Source organism: Peromyscus californicus, unplaced genomic scaffold (genome assembly GCF_007827085.1).
Source record: "Peromyscus californicus insignis strain IS unplaced genomic scaffold, ASM782708v3 Scaffold_3__1_contigs__length_106647218, whole genome shotgun sequence".
In the NCBI taxonomy this organism is placed as follows: Eukaryota; Metazoa; Chordata; class Mammalia; order Rodentia; family Cricetidae; genus Peromyscus; species Peromyscus californicus.
In genome coordinates, this window is record NW_026294551.1 from 25776106 (window position 1) to 25793301 (window position 17196).

The 17196-nt window shown below is 54.0% G+C and overlaps 1 protein-coding gene across 1 annotated transcript; it reads right to left on the minus strand.

The window, feature by feature from the left end:
• Positions 1–1115: 1115 nt before the first annotated feature.
• Positions 1116–6674, minus strand: Sp6 (Sp6 transcription factor). The gene is made up of 2 exons (XM_052757387.1): positions 6546–6674; positions 1116–4427 (listed from the first exon to the last, which is right to left on the minus strand). Exon 2 carries the CDS (start codon positions 4368–4370, stop codon positions 3237–3239), a length of 1134 nt encoding a protein of 377 aa, XP_052613347.1. The 5' UTR covers positions 4371–4427; positions 6546–6674; the 3' UTR covers positions 1116–3236.
• Between the last annotated feature and the right edge of the window lie 10522 nt (positions 6675–17196).

A 17196-nucleotide genomic window follows, 5' to 3' on the forward strand; every position in this document is an offset into this window, starting at 1 on the left:
CCTGTCCCTGGAGGCAGAGATGGGGAAAAGGAGGGACTCACCAGGCTTCTGGGGTCTAATTCCCCCCAGAACCAGGAAGACAAAAGAGGTACCCCGCAGGAGTGCCTCAGGCAGGAAGCCACAGGTAAACAAAGGCTCTGTGCTGTTAAATCCAGGGACAGTTGGAAACAGATGCGCTGTGCCCCCCAACCACAGACCCTAAATCATCCCGATGCCCCCTTCCAATGTTCCCTTAAACACGGAGGCCCCAAAATCTCTCAGACATTTGATAGGATGGGCCAATCTGAGAACCAGATTCGGCTGGAGAAATTGGGGTTGTAGTTAGGGCTAGGAATCGCATGAGAAGAAAACAATACATTTGCAGGAAAAAAAAAATGAGGAAAAGGTGAGTTGGGAAGGTGAAAGGACACCATGACCAACCTTGTCCTTCAGAGACAGGAAACCAAAACAAAAGCTGACCCCCCCATCACCTTCATAAGGCTGTCACTCACTCGACACAAATTAGGTACCAACTATGGGTGGGCATTTCTGGTCTCTCTGAAGCCTGTGAGTCCCGTGAGGGTGCGTCTGTGCACATGGCGGTTGCGTAACCCTGGCAGGATTCTTGCTTTGAGTAGTAGAAGCAACCTTCCCCTCAGCCTTTCCAGCTGGGCAGGTGCCCATCAGATACCATGACTGCCTTTCATCGCCTTGTCTCTGATAGGGATCATCCTGGGTGAAGAAATCACTGTCAGTCACCCCCACCTCACTCCCAGCCAGAGGGACCGGCTGACATGCATGCTCCCATGGGGGTAGGGAGAGGGAGCCAAGTGGCCAGCCAGGGGAGAGGATCTCAGGGGAGAGGATCTCAGGGGAGGGAGGACATCTTATGAGGTGAGTACCAGAGGCTATTGATTCAGAAGCAGCCTTTCTCTCCTTAGCCCCTTCAAGATAGGATCAGATCCAAGCTCTGACCCCAACCAATTGAATAGAGGTGATGCTTGCCCGAGGATCCCCCTACCCAGTCACTGTGGAGGGACAGAGTCAAAAAGAGGATGCTGAGCTGGACGACAAATAAAGCAAGAATGTGGTTGGTTGATGACTTTATTGTTGCATAAAAAACACAGGCTGTTTCTGCCTCCTCCTTCCCTCCCCCCCAAGTGGGTTCACAGCAGTTAAAGAAAAAAAATTCCTACATTTTCCTCTAGGGAGGGCTGCCGAGAAGGGCAGGCAGCTGAGAAACCTAGATTGGTAAAGGGCAGGGCAGACAAAAACTATCCAAAGCCCCCCGGCAGGTCTTAGGGTTCAGGGTGTCTATGATGGGGAGCATGCACGCCCCCCCACACCCATGTAGGAGTTCCCCTAAGAATGGTCACTGGAAAAGGTTGTCTTGGTAGCACAGGGAGAAGGGTGGCTGGTTTCGATGGGTGGAGGAGAAAGCACCCCACACCCCACCCACGGTGCCCTTCTTTCTCCCCCTCTGTACCTAGCCAGGCAACCTGGAGGCATGGCAGCTCTGCTCTTGGTTAAGAAAGAGGACCTCTGGCTAGGTTAGCAGGAGGTGGGGGAAAGAGGGGGGAAACAGAAAGAACCTTATTCTTAAACTACTTCAGGCCCCTAAGTCCCACAGGGAGTCACCCTGTCCCCTTTGAGGAGGAGCCCTTTCTACACAAACACATATTCCTACCCAGATCCCAGCCCCTACTTCCCATACAGCTCCCAGTCCTTGGACTGGGTTCCAGCATCCCCAATGGAGAAAGAGATACTGTGGGTCTAGGCCCCAGACCTTGGACGGGGTGAACAAGATGGGGTCTCAAGAGACCCCAGGCTCAGTAGAGAAACACATACATACATACAGGTACAGACAACACACATATACACACTCACGCCCTAATTCTTAAATAAAATACCCTTTGCTTATAACTTAAAAATTAACACACAGCTATTCCCTGCAGAGGGTTCTGGGTGGAGAGAAACGAGCAAGAGAGAGGTCGGAGGCACTCAAGGCCTCTACCTCAAACCTGAGAGTGCCCCCAGCCCCAGGGTCCTGCGGTCTGCCAGGCAGAAGTCTGCCCTCCCCACCCTGTGATCAAAACCCAAATGTATTTCTAGCATCTAAGGAGGGGGACAAAGAAACAGCTTCCTAGAATCCCTCCAGTAGAGACCCACTCGTGTGGAAGATTTCCCACGGGGGTGAGGGGGAGGGCTCTACAGCGTGGAGGGAACATGGAAGGGTCAAGCTAAAAAGAGAGGGGCAGGGGAGTCCAGACAGGGGCAGGTCATCCACTGTCCTCTGCTAGGACAACCCCAAACCGTGGAAGGACCCCTCTCCTTTCCACCCCCAAAGGGAAAGCAAAGGATGGGGACCTTTTTTTGGGGGGTGGTCCATGTCAACTCCGGAGCTGATGCTGGTGGTTGACTTCAGAAAACTACCTAGTGGGATGGGGAATGGGGGCGACTGAATTTGATTTCTTTTAAAAGGTCTAAGAGTTAAGATTGAATTAGATTGAAAAGGGAAGAAAGGGTTCGTTCTTCCATCCCTTACCTTCCCCCCCACCCCATGCCAAACTTCTTCCGTTTTGTAAGAGGACCTCTCCGCTGAATTCCTCTCCTCCACGTAACTCTGACCTCCGGCTCACAGCTCCGGCTGCGAAGCTGTGCCCTCCCTGGCTCTCATAGACTGAATCTGGAAGGGTTTATAAGGAATTCATTGAAGGGAGTTCATTCTATAGTAACAACCCTCCGAGCTAGATAGACAGCCCCTTAAGGGGAACCGCCCCAGGCTCCCCCGCCTCATCTCTGCTCTCTCTCCGGAAATTTTAGAGGGAGAAGCACTCCAAGGGGGATGAAAGGGGCCTAGGCCTTAGGGCGGCTCCGAGGCGCTTTTATGTCCGGGTTCCCAGGAGCGAAAGACATGTCCAGACAGCTACCCCCAACGCCCCGAGCCAGTCTCCCTTCCCCTCAGCTCCTGGGACGTGCCATTTCTACTAATCAAACCCCTCCACATGGTAGGGGTGATCCATCCTAACCCTTCAGCAACTCAGGGGAGGGTGAAATAGTGAGAAAGAAAAGAAGCGAGGGGGCACGTTTAGCTCCTGGCAGCCTAAACATTCAAATAGCCTCCCATCTAGCCCCAGAAACTAAAAAATCCCTAGCGCCCTTCTCCCTGTCCCCTCACCGTCAATAAATAACCACCTTCCCCTCTTACTCAGGCCGCCCCCCTAAAAAGATCGGCAGGGATGCGACATCCACGGGGATCAGTTGGAGGACGCCGAGCTGCCGTCGGCCTCTCGTTTGCCTTTGCCCCCGGGCGGCTCCACCGCGCCACCGGCCTTGGCCTCGCCCTGGGCCGCCGCCGCCGCAGCCTCCTCTTTGGCGCCCTCGTGGGTTTTCATGTGCTTGGCCAGGTGGTCGCTGCGCATGAAGACTCGGCTGCAGACCGCACAGGGGAACTTCTTGGTCCCGGTGTGGGTCTGAAGGTGGCGCTGCAGCTCGTCGGAGCGCGTGAAGCGCTTGCCACAGAAAAGCCAGTTGCACACGAAGGGACGGTCGCCGCTGTGCCACCGCAGGTGCGCCTTCAGATGCGACGTCTTGGCGTAGGCTTTCCCGCAGCCGGGGATGTGGCAGTTGTGCAAATGCTTCTTCTTGCCCCCATCGGGCCCGCACGGAGCCCCCAGTCGCTCCGCCTCCAGGCAGTTGGGGCAGCGACACACGGTCTGCCCTGAGCTGCGGGGCACAGACCGCCGGGAGCCTTTGGGTCGGGCCGCCGCATCCAGACTGGAATCCAGCCCTTGGGACTCTGGCGCCGCCGCTTCCAAGGCCTTAGCCCCGTCGGGTGGCCCTAGGAGGTGCTGACCACCCGCGCCTGGCAGGAGGTGGTGCGGGTGCGGGTGGGGCGGCGGAGCACAGAGCTGGTGGTCTCCGACGTATCCTCCCAAACCGGGCTGAAGCGCCCCCGGGTGGCCAGGTGAGGTCAGCGCTCCTTGAGTATGGGGGAGGTCCATCCAGCTGGTGCCGGGATGTAGGTCCCACCAGGAGCCATCCTCCGTGCCTGGGTGAGTCGGCCGGAACCACGATTCGTAATGATGTGACATGTCCGGCTGCAGGAGCTTGGAAAAGGGTCCCGGAGCCAAGGGACTGTCGCTTTCCAGGTCCTCGCAGGTTACCCGCGAGGAGGCCCCTGGCAACTCATAGCCCTGTGAGAAGTCTACCTCCGGGCCCAGCGGGAGGCTCTGCAGCTCTCCAGGCTGCAGCGGGGAGGGGTAGTCCCCGACCTCCGGGCTCGTGTGACCCTGGTACGTCTGGAGAGGCTGCAGGTCGAGGCGCGGTGGTGATGCGTGAGGCGCGTCGGTGTGCTGGCTGCCCAGAGAGCCACAGACAGCGGTTAGCATTGCCGGGATCCGGGGTGGGGTGAGGGCAGGGACGGTCAAGGGCACCTCAGGTGGGACCTAGTGGAGGCAAAGATGAGACATAAGGAAGGTGACCTGCATACTTTCCCTCCTAACCCTGACCCCTCCCCATTAAAGCGCTCCTTCCGAACCCCTAACAGGAAAAGAGGGACGTGCCTCTGGGTGGAGACCGCAAATCAGTTAGAGCTTGGGAATGCTAGGAAGGAGAAATGTGAAAGTCCAGGTCAGGGCACAGAATGGCCTTTCCTCTAAGTGACCCCGCCCTTAGGACTCAGCTCTTCCAGGAGTTGGCTTGGCCCCAATGCCGCCAGAACCATCTCTGCATAGTGACTGGGCATTTCCCCCTGCAGACCTGCTGCCAACCTAAATGGATGATCTAGATTCGTCTTAGCTCAAGTCTAACTCTGGACACCGATAGGACGGGCATATGCTTCTGGCTGCTTGAGAACAGAACAGGTCCTGAGCGTTTTGCCAAAGCCAATCACAGACCTGCTGTAGCGATGTGGAACAGCATTTAATCTCTCCATACACTCCCCGGCTCCTTGCCTAGCTTCATTGACTCTGCCCATCAAACCCACTCCCTCACCCAACACCCACTCCTTTCCCTCCATATGAATCTGGGAGGAATTACCAGAGAAAGGGGTCGCCCAGAGAAGAGCTTGTTAGAAACTCACAAAAATATAACCGCTGCTCCCTTACAGAAGGCAGCACCAGAGTTTGGAAGAGATGGGCATCCCTCATCCCAGAACTCACGGGCAAGCACTGGAAAAGTTATAGAAGCCCCTCCCTTAGAAGACTCCAATGTCCAGCCAAGTGTTGAGGGCTACTGTTCTGAGTCTGCTCTTATTTAAGAAAGCAAAACTTGAAGCAGTGACTAGAATAAAATGTTTACTTAATCGTTCAGTCAACAAGCCTACACTGTGCAGTGCCTCTGTGAATCAGTTCTCCTTCTCACAACATTAGAAACCCAAGGCCCAGCAGAAACCTACAGATCTGGCCTGGGTGTGGTGATAAAAGCCTTCAATCTAAGCGCTCAGGAAAATGAAACAGAAGAATGCAGAGTCCCAGGCCAGCCCGGGCTACATGGCAAAAGAAGGAAGGAAGAGAGGGAAGGGGTGAGGGAGAGGGAGATAAAAGAAAAAGAAGAGAGAAGCTGCTAAGCACGGTGGGAACCATCTAATAAATAATCCCAGCACTCAGGAGGCTGAGACAGAAGGCTTCTGAGTTTAGATTAGGCTCAGAAATGAGACCCTGTTTAAAAAAAAAAATTAAAGAAACCTTAAAACCTCCACCGCTTTCTCCACCACAAATCTATGACCCGAAGGTCCCAGTCTGCTCTCCATCTCTCCCCAGAGCCTTGGACTCTTGCCTGTGTGTGGGCTGGCGTGGAGGAGGCCAATGATTTAGGTAGGGCCTTCCCCAAGCAGGGCTCCGCTGACCGTACCAATCTCCGGCCTCTGGGACCAAGGAGGTAGCATTGGTAGTCTGGGAGAGGCAGGGAAGAGGAGGACCCGGGTGCCTACTCAGGCTCTGGCAGCCTTACCACAAGAAAGGAACAGGGTGAAGCAGCAGGAACGGAGCCTTAGGCCGGGGCGGGGCAGCCCAGAAGGGGTTGGGCTGGAGCATTGAGGCCTGGGACCCTAATAGCTTTTGGCGCCTGGGAACTGCCCCAGGGTCTGGGGGGATGGGAAGGCTAAGATGACCCAGGCTGCAGAGGGGCCTCTCTGGACAGAGAGCTTGAGCCCAGGCCTAGAGTGCAGTGGCCTGCAATCAAGGTTGCACTAAAAGAAAGCAGAGCGAGCACGCCGACTCCCCAATTCGAGAAAGAGGGAAGAGACGTCTTTAAGTTCCATTGGATCGTCTGCCTTCCCCGATTTCCAGTGCCCAGGCGGGGGGACTTCCGTTCAAACATGGTTTTCAATGTTCCAGTCCTCCGGTTGTCCCAGTTGCTCGAGTTTCCCCAGTTCCCAAACTCCCTTGGTCCCTCCAGTCCCTCCCGTCCTCCCGGTTTTTCCTCCGCCTGGGCTCTCAGCCCCTCGGATCCTTTAAGACCACCCTCCCCACGAGGCCAGCGCAGGCTGCCATGTGTTCGGAGCACCTTGCCCCTCGGATCTCCGCCGCGCGCGCGCCCCTGGCCGAGGGGACCCCGGCTCCTACCTGGCGGTTGCGCTCGGGCTCCGGGCACCGCAGGCTGCTGGCGCGCTACAGACGGGCGCTCATGGGCCCTACGCGCTGGCCGGTTCTCAGCGACGTGGGACAGGAGCCGAGGGCAAGCTGGGGCCGCGACCAGACCCGGCGATCGGCGGCGGTGGAGGCGGTGAGAGCCGGCGGGAGGGTGGAGGGCGGGCGGGCGCCGGTGAGCGAGTAAGCGAGCAAGCGAGGCCAGCTCCGCCCGTGACTCACCGCGCTCTGTGCCTTCATCCTCTCCCCTGCGCTCCTTTTTCCCCCCCGAACCCGCGGCCCCGCCCACCTCACCTGCCGCCGCCTTTAACCCTTGCTGGCTCGGCTGGAGGCGAGGCCCAGCCCCGTGCGAGGAGGGGGCGGGCGAGAAGGATGGCTAACCAGGCCATTTCCCTCTCTCTCCCTCGCTCCTCCCAGGTCCCCACCACTCCCCGAGTTAGGGGCCTGAGTTGAGAGTTTTTCCCATGTTCAAAGACCCGTGCGATCCCGTGGAAATCTAGCCCGCAGCTGGTTCGGTCCGGCGGGGGACACGGTTCAGACCCGGGATGGGAGGAAGGACCAAGGGTCCTGGCAGAGCTATCGAGCCTACCTTAGGGCGCGTGTGGCTACCAGTGCTTTTGACACACGCGTCCTGGCCTCGCAGTGCTAGAAATGAGGGAAAAAGGAAACTTAAGGACCAAGTTTCTGCCTGGCCCACCCCCAGGCCTAGGCCGTGGGAAGTGTATTTTGGCTACGCCGCTGGCCTCCCTCCGCCACCACAGTGCGCCGTACTTTCCCCTCCCGTTTTCCTGAGATCCTCCCGCTCTATCTGGTCACTGGACTTTCTGGGTGATCACCATCCCCTCAATGTCTTCCCCAATCTCCGGTCTCACTGGTCCCGAGATCCTTTCAGTGTGCCCTCTCCACCGTCCCTCAGGCGGCCAGCCTAGCGACATCGAAGTCCACCGCGTAAACCCGCCGCCTTCCTCCCGGTCCGGGTTGCTCAGCCCTTACGCGGGGCTGCTGCCGCGCATTTGGATCTGAGGGTTGGGCAGGCACCTGACTGGCCCTGGGAAGGAACAGTTCAGCAACGGATTGAGTGTGTCTTTTTGCCACGGGCTCTTTCCGAGTCTCAACTGAGTATCTAAGTTAAGAGAAAGGTCTTGGATTCCTTGGAGGAAAGAAACGCACGTACGCAAAGCCACATTTTCAGGGCATCCACGGCGCCACTCGCCTAAACAAAATTCTCAAGATGCGAATTGGTGGAAATTCTGAGACCCCTACCTCGAACTCAGGTGGGTTCCAGAGTCCCCCCAACTCTCTGCCCTGATGGCCTGACTAGAAGTAGCTCCCGTGTCTTTCCCGCTGCCTCCCAATCCCGCTGGTTGACTCCCTAGGTGACCCTTTTTGACACGGAATTTCTGAGCGATTTTCAGAAGTTGTTTCTTTCTTTCGTTATCGCGGCTGGCTTTCCTTCCGCACTCTTTACAATCCATTTCCGAGAGTTCTGTAATTTAACTGATGTAATCTCGCCACTACGGACTCTTCTTTCTTTTTCTTTCTTTGCATTTTGAAGCTGGCTCTCACTCTGTAGCCCAGGCTGGCTGGGAAATCACTCGATCGCTCTCGCGGGCCTCGGCTATGCACCAGTCTTCCTGCCTCAACCTCCCTCCTCCTTCTAGGATCACGGGTGTTAACGTTAGTGCCCGGTTTCAGTCCTCATTTCACTCCGATTAGTTTATCTGCCCTCTGTTCCCTTTTGAGACACACTGAAGCATCCAGCTTAACTGAATCCATCCGCCTTCTGACCGCCAATGCGCGTCCCCAGCGGTCAGCGCTTTACCCATTTGAACACCTTTGTATTTTCTAAAACTGGAGTCCTTCACCTGGACAACGTGGGTACAAGCTCTGAGGGTTTCCTGAGGCTTTAATAAATCGTACCTAAAAGAGCAAATTCCTCGAGGCCCCTGCTAGAAACAGAATAAACCCTTAAACATTTTTACAATAAATTTGTTCCCAGAAACACGTGCAGATTCAAGTACATTCAGAAAGATCTTTGGACTCGAAGTTCACAAACCTAAATTCTGGCCCCAGCGCTAGGTCTTTTACACCGGCCCTCGGGGATTAGGTTGTTCTATGCCTCGGTTCCTCAGCTGACCTGGAGGGCTGAAGGATGGGCATTTGGAAGCGGAAGACATATTAGAGAGAGACTGGTGATCAGCTGGGACCTACTGTTCTTCCCTCTTCCCTGCCCTTAAGATTACGTAACAAAAATTCTTAAGAATTTCTTTGGCTCTTTGTGTCCAGACTCACACTTCTTATCAACGGGGTTAGTCCACTCAACCAACCTCCAAATCCTGACTAACTAACGGTGGTTTTCATTCTCAGTTCTCAGTTACCTCCAGAGCCGAGTTAGGGGTTCATAATGTGGGGGGTTCAGAGCCTGACTTGGGTGAATATGGAGCAAGACTTCCTGGAGCAAGACTGATCAGACCCCGATATTCCGGTCCCCTCAGCTGCCTGGAGTCGGTGCATCTGCCCCGCAGTGGTTCTCAACCTGTGGGTCTGGACCCCTTTGGGGTTTGCACATCAGATATCCCAACAATCAGATATTTACAGTATGGCTCATACCAGTTGCAAAATTACAGTTATGAAGTAGCAACGAAATAATTTTACGGTTGGGGGTCACCACACCATGAGGAGCTGTATTAAAGGATGGAAGCATTAGGAAGGCTGAGAACCGCTGCTCTACTGTTCTTCCAGCCGGGCAGGCGTGAGCTAAGCTGAGGTCAGCCTGAATCCCCACGTCCATTTACAGGTGTCTGGCTGCCTTATTTCCCCAGCGCTGTCCATCTTTTCTTGGAAAGCAACTAGGAAAAGAATGGCAGAAACCCCACCTCGGTTTCCCCTTTACACCGCCCCATCCTGGAGCAGAGACCCTGCAACTGCCCGCGGCTCCTCAGCCTGAACTTCAGCTGTGGGGAAGTTACCCCTGACCGCTTAGTCATTCCACCTCTCTGTCCTGACTAGCTCTCTTTCTTTCCGACAACCTGGACCTCATTCCTCTGCTTCCAACTAGTTCCATTTCCTACTTGCTCGATGTTTTCCTACCAAATGAGAGCTGTGATCCAATACTGACTTGATTGCCAAGGTCACCACAGCCCGTGCGCTCATCCTGACTCCATATTGAACTGCCCTTCACACAAACCAAGGTGTGCTCAGAACGTGGTCCGATTCTATTCCTTTCATTCTCTCAGTCTCAAACAGATTTTCCCAAGTCTCTGCCAGCCTTTATCTCAAACTTCTTTTATAGTAAGTGATTCATCTTGTGCCCTAGCAGCCTCCTTGGTCGGGATGTTCATGAGAAGCAGCATTTCTTTATGGAGTACCTACTATGTGTAGTCCAGGTACTCACTTCCCACAAATACCTCTAATTCTCATGAGCAGGCAACAAAGTAATTATTATTATCATTCCCATTGTACAGATGAGGAAGTCAGGGATCAAAGAAGCTAAGAGACCTGCCCAAGATTACAGTGATATTAACAGATAAAAGAGGAAACTGAGTCCAGCTAGGTAAGGCTCCAAAACCCACATTCTACCTGCTGTTCTGTCTGGCTTCACTATGACAGAAGTGATGGCTCTGGGAGTTTCTTCCTAGGTCCCTATGGTGAAGGGAACAGCATCCTTAGCAGATCCCTGGGTCCAAGCCACTGACATCTCCTGTCTGATAGGGTGGATATCTGATCTACCTTGAATTACTGAACAAATCACATTCCACACAGGTGTTCCTTCCCAGACTCCCATATTGCCTATAGAGATTACCCCATGAGGGGCTGGAGACAGAGCTCCCATGGTAGAATACTTACTTAGCATCAGTGAGGCCCTGGCTTCAGTCCCCAGCGCCTAAGAAAACTGGATGTGGTGATGAACACCTGGAATCCCAATTCCGGAGAAGTAGAGGCAGGGGCTCAGGAATCCAAGGTCATCCTTAGCTATACAGTAAGTTTAAGGCCAGCCTGCGCTACATGAAACCTTGTCTCAAAGGACAACAACAAAATTGTTCTAACAATAAAAATGGTCTGATCCGAGTACTGATAGGAAAACTGAAGCCCTCAACAGGGAGACATGTAGCTCAAAGTCACACATCACGTTAGAGGCAGAGCAGGCTAGACCCTACCTACCTCACTGTTTCCTACTCCTCACTCCCAACTCCACACCGTGTCTCCCCAACTTCAAGCTGGTGACCCGGGACACCAGCACTTTCCTCCTGTCTCTGTCAACTCTCCCAGATTCTTCAAAAACCAGGCACAGTCCAAATATGGGTCAAATTGTTTTATGTACCCCTCACTTATTTAACAGACATTGAGAGTCTAGTAGGGCCAGGGAGTGTGCTGGGTACTGATTCTTGGCTAAATCCGAATATCACCAGCCTCTATCATCTGTTTTTAGTCTAAAGGATGAGCACCTCTTAGAACACCGTGTGTGTGTGTGTGTGTGTGTGTGTGTGTGTGTGTGTGTGTGTGTGTGCCCTGTATGTCTATTCACATATACTCATAACTTTCTTTCAAATTGGAGTCCCCAGTCTTGAATCCCTGCCCCACATCTTGCCCAGATCTCAGCCCAACCCATTCTGAAAACCTCCCAGGGATCCTCTTGGGTCCACCCTCCCGCCACAGATCTCTTTTTACCCCCTTTCTTCAGCTGAGAAAGCATCAAGCTCTCCAGACCCGACTCTATGGTCTCTTTAGAGTGGAGACCTGGTCTTCTTTGCAGAGGTCCCCTATGCTAGATAGGGAACAGCCTTTCTTACCAGTCCATGGAGCCCAGAGCTGGCAGCAGCAGTGAGGGGCAGGTGGGGTGACAGGAGAGCCAGGCTTTATAAAGGAGGCGACAGTCAGAGCCAAGGAGGGAGGTGGGAGCACTGGCGGATGCCGCCAAGTCCTCGCGGCCTCAGAAGCTTTTAGGATAATCCAGGAAGCAGTGGCCTGATTCTCATGGGGGGAGTGGTAGTGAGTGAGATCTGAGTCTGTCGGGGCTGCCAGGAACTGAGCGCTGCAGCTGGAAGAGGCAGCTGGGGGGTGGGGGCAGAGTGCTGCACAGGACTTCCTTCTCTGGGGTCCAGGGTGGGCAGTGGGAGAGGGGCCCAGTGGTTCTTGTGGGATGGAGGGAATGAGCACATTGCTGGGGAGGACACTGGTGGTGCTGGGGCTCTCAGAATTCCAGCCTCTCCCCACCCCCTCCCACCCCCTACCCCCCTCCCTGGCTTTTAAGGTTTTTCTTCCATTGACTTGGACTTGGTGGGAAAGAAAAGAAGTTCCATTTTCTTAAGACCTGAAACACACACACACACACACACACACACACACACACACACACACACACACACATACACACACACACACACACAGGGCTCCAAACCAGGCTTTCCCAAAAAGCTCCTAGCCAGAGAGTTCTGGTTACTCCAACAAGTCTTGCTTACCTCTAGGAGCCTGTTCTCCTCCCCCACCCCCACCCCAACCCTGCAGTGTTTTGTTCAAATCCCAACTTGGAGACCCTAGAAGGAGGCAATGGAAAACATTTTGAGCTTGGAACCTCTCATTCTCAAATGGGGACAGAGGCCCCATAGACTGACTGGGTGGCTTGGGATAGACAAAGGGTCCCCTAAGTAAGACTGAAGCCCTCCATAGACTTTTTACAGACAGTGGGCCCTGATCCACAGGAAAACAAAGAGATTGAGACTGGAAAGGGAGCAAGGACTCAGAGGTGAATCCAGATGTTTAGAGGAGCCTGATTTAGAATGTCCCACTGGCTGACTGGAGTATGGCCTGGAGCAGAGAGACAGGAAGAGGAATGGGGTGAAACCTAAGGCTGTCCTCCTGAAGGTCTCTGAAGCTGGGCGTTCTGACCCACACAGGAGAGCATTACCATAGGACATGTCCCATTCCCAACCACGGGGAATAGGCATGCAGGGCACACACACACACACACACACACACACATACTCCTCAACATTGAAGACAGGTGCTTCAGTGCACCCCACCCCCCACACAGAACCCCCAGTATCCCAAAGCTAGTTTGCTACCTTCCTCCCACAGGTGAGCCAGGGAACCCTCACCCTAACTCCTCCTCCATCTCCTCCCCGCAGTCTCCAGACTGGGGATTCCCAGTCTTTTCAGTAATTATCGAGTAAAGGCCCCAACAGGTTCTTCCTCTCCCCATTTCAGAGATGAGAAAACCGAGGTGGCAGAAAGCCACCCATCAAGCAGGAGAGAAGAAAGTGATGGGGGGGACTTGGGAGGCAAAGCCGCACCTTCAGTCCTCTACAAAAGGAAGGGGACAGGGCCGGCACAGAGGGGACTGTGCGGCAAGACCCAAGCTGGCTCCAAGGAGGGGCTTCCCTGTCCCTCCCCACCTTCCAGCCCAGAAAATCCCAGTGAGGGGGGACCGCGCTCAGGAGACCACACAGGTGGAGTAAATAATGTTAATACAGGAGTATTATCACCAGGGCATTTCCTCATGGATAAATGTCTGAAATACCAAAGGATGCCTCCAAATTATAGTTAATTACAGAGTTGATTTGCATAAATTATAAGGTGAGCATACAAATTCTTTCAATCGGTTCCATATGCTTAGGTAGCAGGTCCAGTCCAGAAGACAGGAGAATCTGGGGCTGGGGGAATTTGAGGGAGGAAAAGGACGCAGCTCTGCATGTGGACCTGCAGGGTCTGTTTATCTTCCCCCAGGGCCAGTGGACCAGAAGCAGAGGTGTGAAGCCAGCCTGCCTGGTGGGGAGGGGAGAGGGGCGCAGTCAACCAGGACCCTGATTGTCAGGGGACCGCTCCCTTCCCACTTCTATCCTCACCTCCTAATAATGTGTTTCCCACCACCAATGGGATGAGGTAGGATGGGCTCCATGGGGCTCAGAGCTACAGAGTGAGGCATTGATAATGCCCCGGAGTCAGCCCCTACCCTCAGTCCCATCCTGGTCTTAAGGGAAGAACCGAGAAGCAGCTAGAAGACCAGCATGGTTAATGGTCTAGTCAGGTCCCTGGAGCTGGCTTTCAGTTCCCACTGGAGCCAGCCCCAGCTCGCTCCCCGAGCCAACCCTCCAACTCAAGTTTGATGTTGCCGCTGCCTACACCTTCCAGGTGGCTCCTAGGCAGCTCAGACACCCAGACTCTTGTCTCCAGAGCCTGGGCCCATTTCCTCTGAGCTTGCCTCCTGTCCCCCTCCCTCCACCCCACCTGCTAAGACTCTGCTTCCTTCTCCAGATCTCTAATTTGTCCCTCCTCTACCTCTCCCTCCTTTCACCCCCCTGCCATCAGCCCCAGAGGCCTCTCTCCAACATCCCCCTCCTCCTTGCTCTCCAGCCCCCATGACCTACAGTCTACAGGTTCTTCCTGCATCCTGCCCTCCCTTTGCTTTCCTGCCCTCTGACTGCCTCCTGCCCCCAAAGCTCCCTACTGCCTGCATGTCTCTGAGCTTCCTCCACAGGTCAGCTCCTAAGGAGGAGCTGCTGGATTAGCTGGGGGGCAGTGGGGTGTGTGCTGAAGTCCCCCAGGTGTGTGTGTTTTGGGGGGAGTCTTTGTCTTCTCACCTGGTCTCAGATGGCTAGAGGTGAAGAAAGCTAACCAGTGCCTGGCGTTTTGTATTTCTTAATTATTTATTAAATGAACAAATGAAGTAGAACTGGGCACTGTCCTGGGAAAATTCTAGGGAAGTGCCAACTTGCTGCCAGAGGAACTTCAGTTGCCTGATGGGGTTCTTGGTTGCCTATGTCATCTCTGCCTGCCTGCCTGCCTGCCTGTCTGTCTGTCTCCCCCACCCCATGCTGAGGACAGAACATCAGATCTGATCAGACATTCAACCACTGGGCTACCACCCTAACCCTCCTATGGGTTTTCCACCACCTCCTTGCCTACCACCTAAGCTGTCCTGCAGACCAAAAACAGATTCATCATCCGAAGACGCCACTCCCTTCCTGCGAACAAACCCAGCCAGTGCTCTGCTCTGCTGTGACACCACAGACTCTAAGGTTTGACCTTAAAACCTCTGCAGTCTTCGCTTCCTCTGAAAACCCACGGCCCCAGCTGGCTGGATCCCCTGTTGCTCTTCCATACACCCGGTCCCGTCCTTGCTCTGTGGCTCAGGCCATGTCTACCACTGGCACCTGTCCCTGCCTGGGGAAAGTCGACCATCCTCCGAGCTCCAGGCTCGAGTCTGCTTCTCTAGGAATCTGCTCTTATCCAAACATCAGTGGCCTGCGCCTGGAATTTCCCTAGCTGAATTGCTTCATGTTCTGTTTCCACGGGGCTGTTGTCTTATCTCCCCGGCTGGTTGCAGCTCCTTGGGGGCAAGAACTATCTCTTCACACCACACAGGCCTGCTTCCAGGGCCTTCCTTAGTGAAGGGAGTGGAGAAGCCATGGCCAAGAGAAAGAGAAAGGCCTCCTTGCCACCCAAGCTTCTAAAAGCCCCTCAGTTAGAGAGGGTGGCAGTTAAGTTAGAAGTCTGGGGATACGGCAGGGGTTCTGAACCCCAAAGATCTATCATGAGCGTGGACAAATAGCTTCCCTATCTCCTTTAGCACGATAGTATCACCTGATGGAGGTGGAAGGAGCCAGAGGCAATCAGGGGCAGAAAGGGTTGGTTGAAAATTGAAGGAGATTGAAAGTTTCCACGTTCTCAGTCTGATTCCAATCAAATGTGGAGGGAATGGGATCTGGGATAAAGGCTGGCTGGGTAGCAGCCACAGAAAAAGGCAGAAGCAGAAATAAAATCCTCCCCATAAGTTAAAACTCTTCTCCTAATGTTGCCTAAACCCTGCTCGCATCATGCTGCAGCTCAAAACCATTCAGTATCCCCCCACTACCTACCAGAGAAAACCCGTGCTCTTTGGCCTGGAATTTAAGTGCCATTCCCCCATCCGAGTCCAGGCTATTTTTTCAGCCATATTCCCTCTGACTGTCCAGTGCCCAGCCACAGGGAACCCAGGCTCCACGTTTACAGACCACATGCTTCCATTCCCTGCATTGCCCCTTGTGTGAAATGCTCTCCCCCCGTTTTGCTCCAGTTCTCTGTTGGATGAGCCTAGGTAGAGCCTTTGAAACTCAACTCATGCCCATCCCCCTCCTTCTGTGAAGTCTTCTCCTAGTCTCTGAGCTGTCTGATGGCTGATAGGGCAGAAGTGAGCTTGAGGGACTGGAGGGTTTTGTTTGTTTGTTTGTTTGTTTGTTTTTTCTAATAGCTATTGGCTCTCCCTGGTGTCTCAATGACTGATATTGGGTCTGTAGTTAATGGCTATGAGTTGCTTTGGATTTAATGGCTTCCTTTATAGAGTATAAGAGACTGCCAAACCAGATATTGGCGGGCTCTCTATGAATCTTTATGCTTCCACCACTTATAGTCTTTCATCCCAGGTGGTGCCCACTCCCAAGCCAGTCTGGCACACAAGGCTTCATAAGAGGCCGCCATCCTCAACAGCAAGGCAGAGCCGCTAACCTGCAACCAGGGTCCACTCAGAGCCCCCTGAGCTGGATCCCACGCAAGATCAATTAAAGAGGAGTTGGGTATCAAGAGATGGCAGGCAGAATGGGCCAGGGAGGGGAGAGCGGGCAATGCCCTGCAAAGGGGGCCGGCCTCATTGTTGTGGTCTGTCTGGGAGATTCCTCCCCTTTTTAATTTGCTTCCTGATTGAGGGGTTGGCTCTGCCTGCCCAGCTCCCCCGTCATTATCTGCTGCCGGTGGCTCAGGTGCTGGCGAGCCTGGCGTGGCCCCTAGGTTATTACCTGGAGCTCTGGGGGTGGCACAGGCTGCCCCTCTGGCCGGGGTGGGGGCCTGTCTGGAGTCTGCCTGGGTCCTACCACCCACGGGGCAGCCATCTTAATGTCTACCATGATGGACATATTCACACTGTTGTAGAGCTGATTTAATGGGTCCCCAGTATCTTCAAAGTATAAGAAGACACTCAACATACAGAATTAAGTTAGGAACCCGGAGCTGCATGAGAATTGGGTAACAAAGTACCCCGAAAGCCCAAGCAATTTCTCACAAGCTGGTAAGGCATATTGAAGTTAGACTTATCAAAGAACTTCCCAGCCATACTGGGAAATGAGGTTGATGGTTCCTAGTCAGTGTCAGGCCTATTCTTCAGTCTCAGGAAACCTGAGAGTGGCAGAGAGAAGCATCTAAGGACCTGGGACAACTAGAAACCATCTAGGGATTCCCTGTGGGGCAATGTCAAAGGAACTCAGGTCTCTCATCTTGTTCCCTGGAGCATTAGACCTTACCTCTGCCCAGCGCCTTTGGGCACAGCTTTAAACTTATTGTGGAGAGCACCCTTACCTGGCTACTCAGTCCCCAAAGCTCCAGAGGTCTGCTCAACCCCTGGACCTACCTGTGGGCTCCCACGACAAGTGATGTTATCAAGACAGACAGGAAGTACTGAATTAGAGACATGGCTTTGTTGTTTTAAGAAGGTGCCCTTCGCCAAGTGGTGATGCCGGGTTGGCAGTCTTAGAGCCTGGTACCTGCCCACGCTGCCACATTCACCTGCCCTTTACACCCTCTAGCCAGACTCTGGCTCTAGAGCCACTGAGGGTAGAGAGAAGATGGAGGGCACGCCAGGAAGGGGTTAAGCAAGTGGTTC

Bases quoted from the DNA above. Each gene is read 5' to 3' on its own strand.
- Sp6 (XM_052757387.1), bottom strand. From the start codon at position 4,370: ATGCTAACCGCTGTCTGTGGCTCTCTGGGCAGCCAGCACACCGACGCG.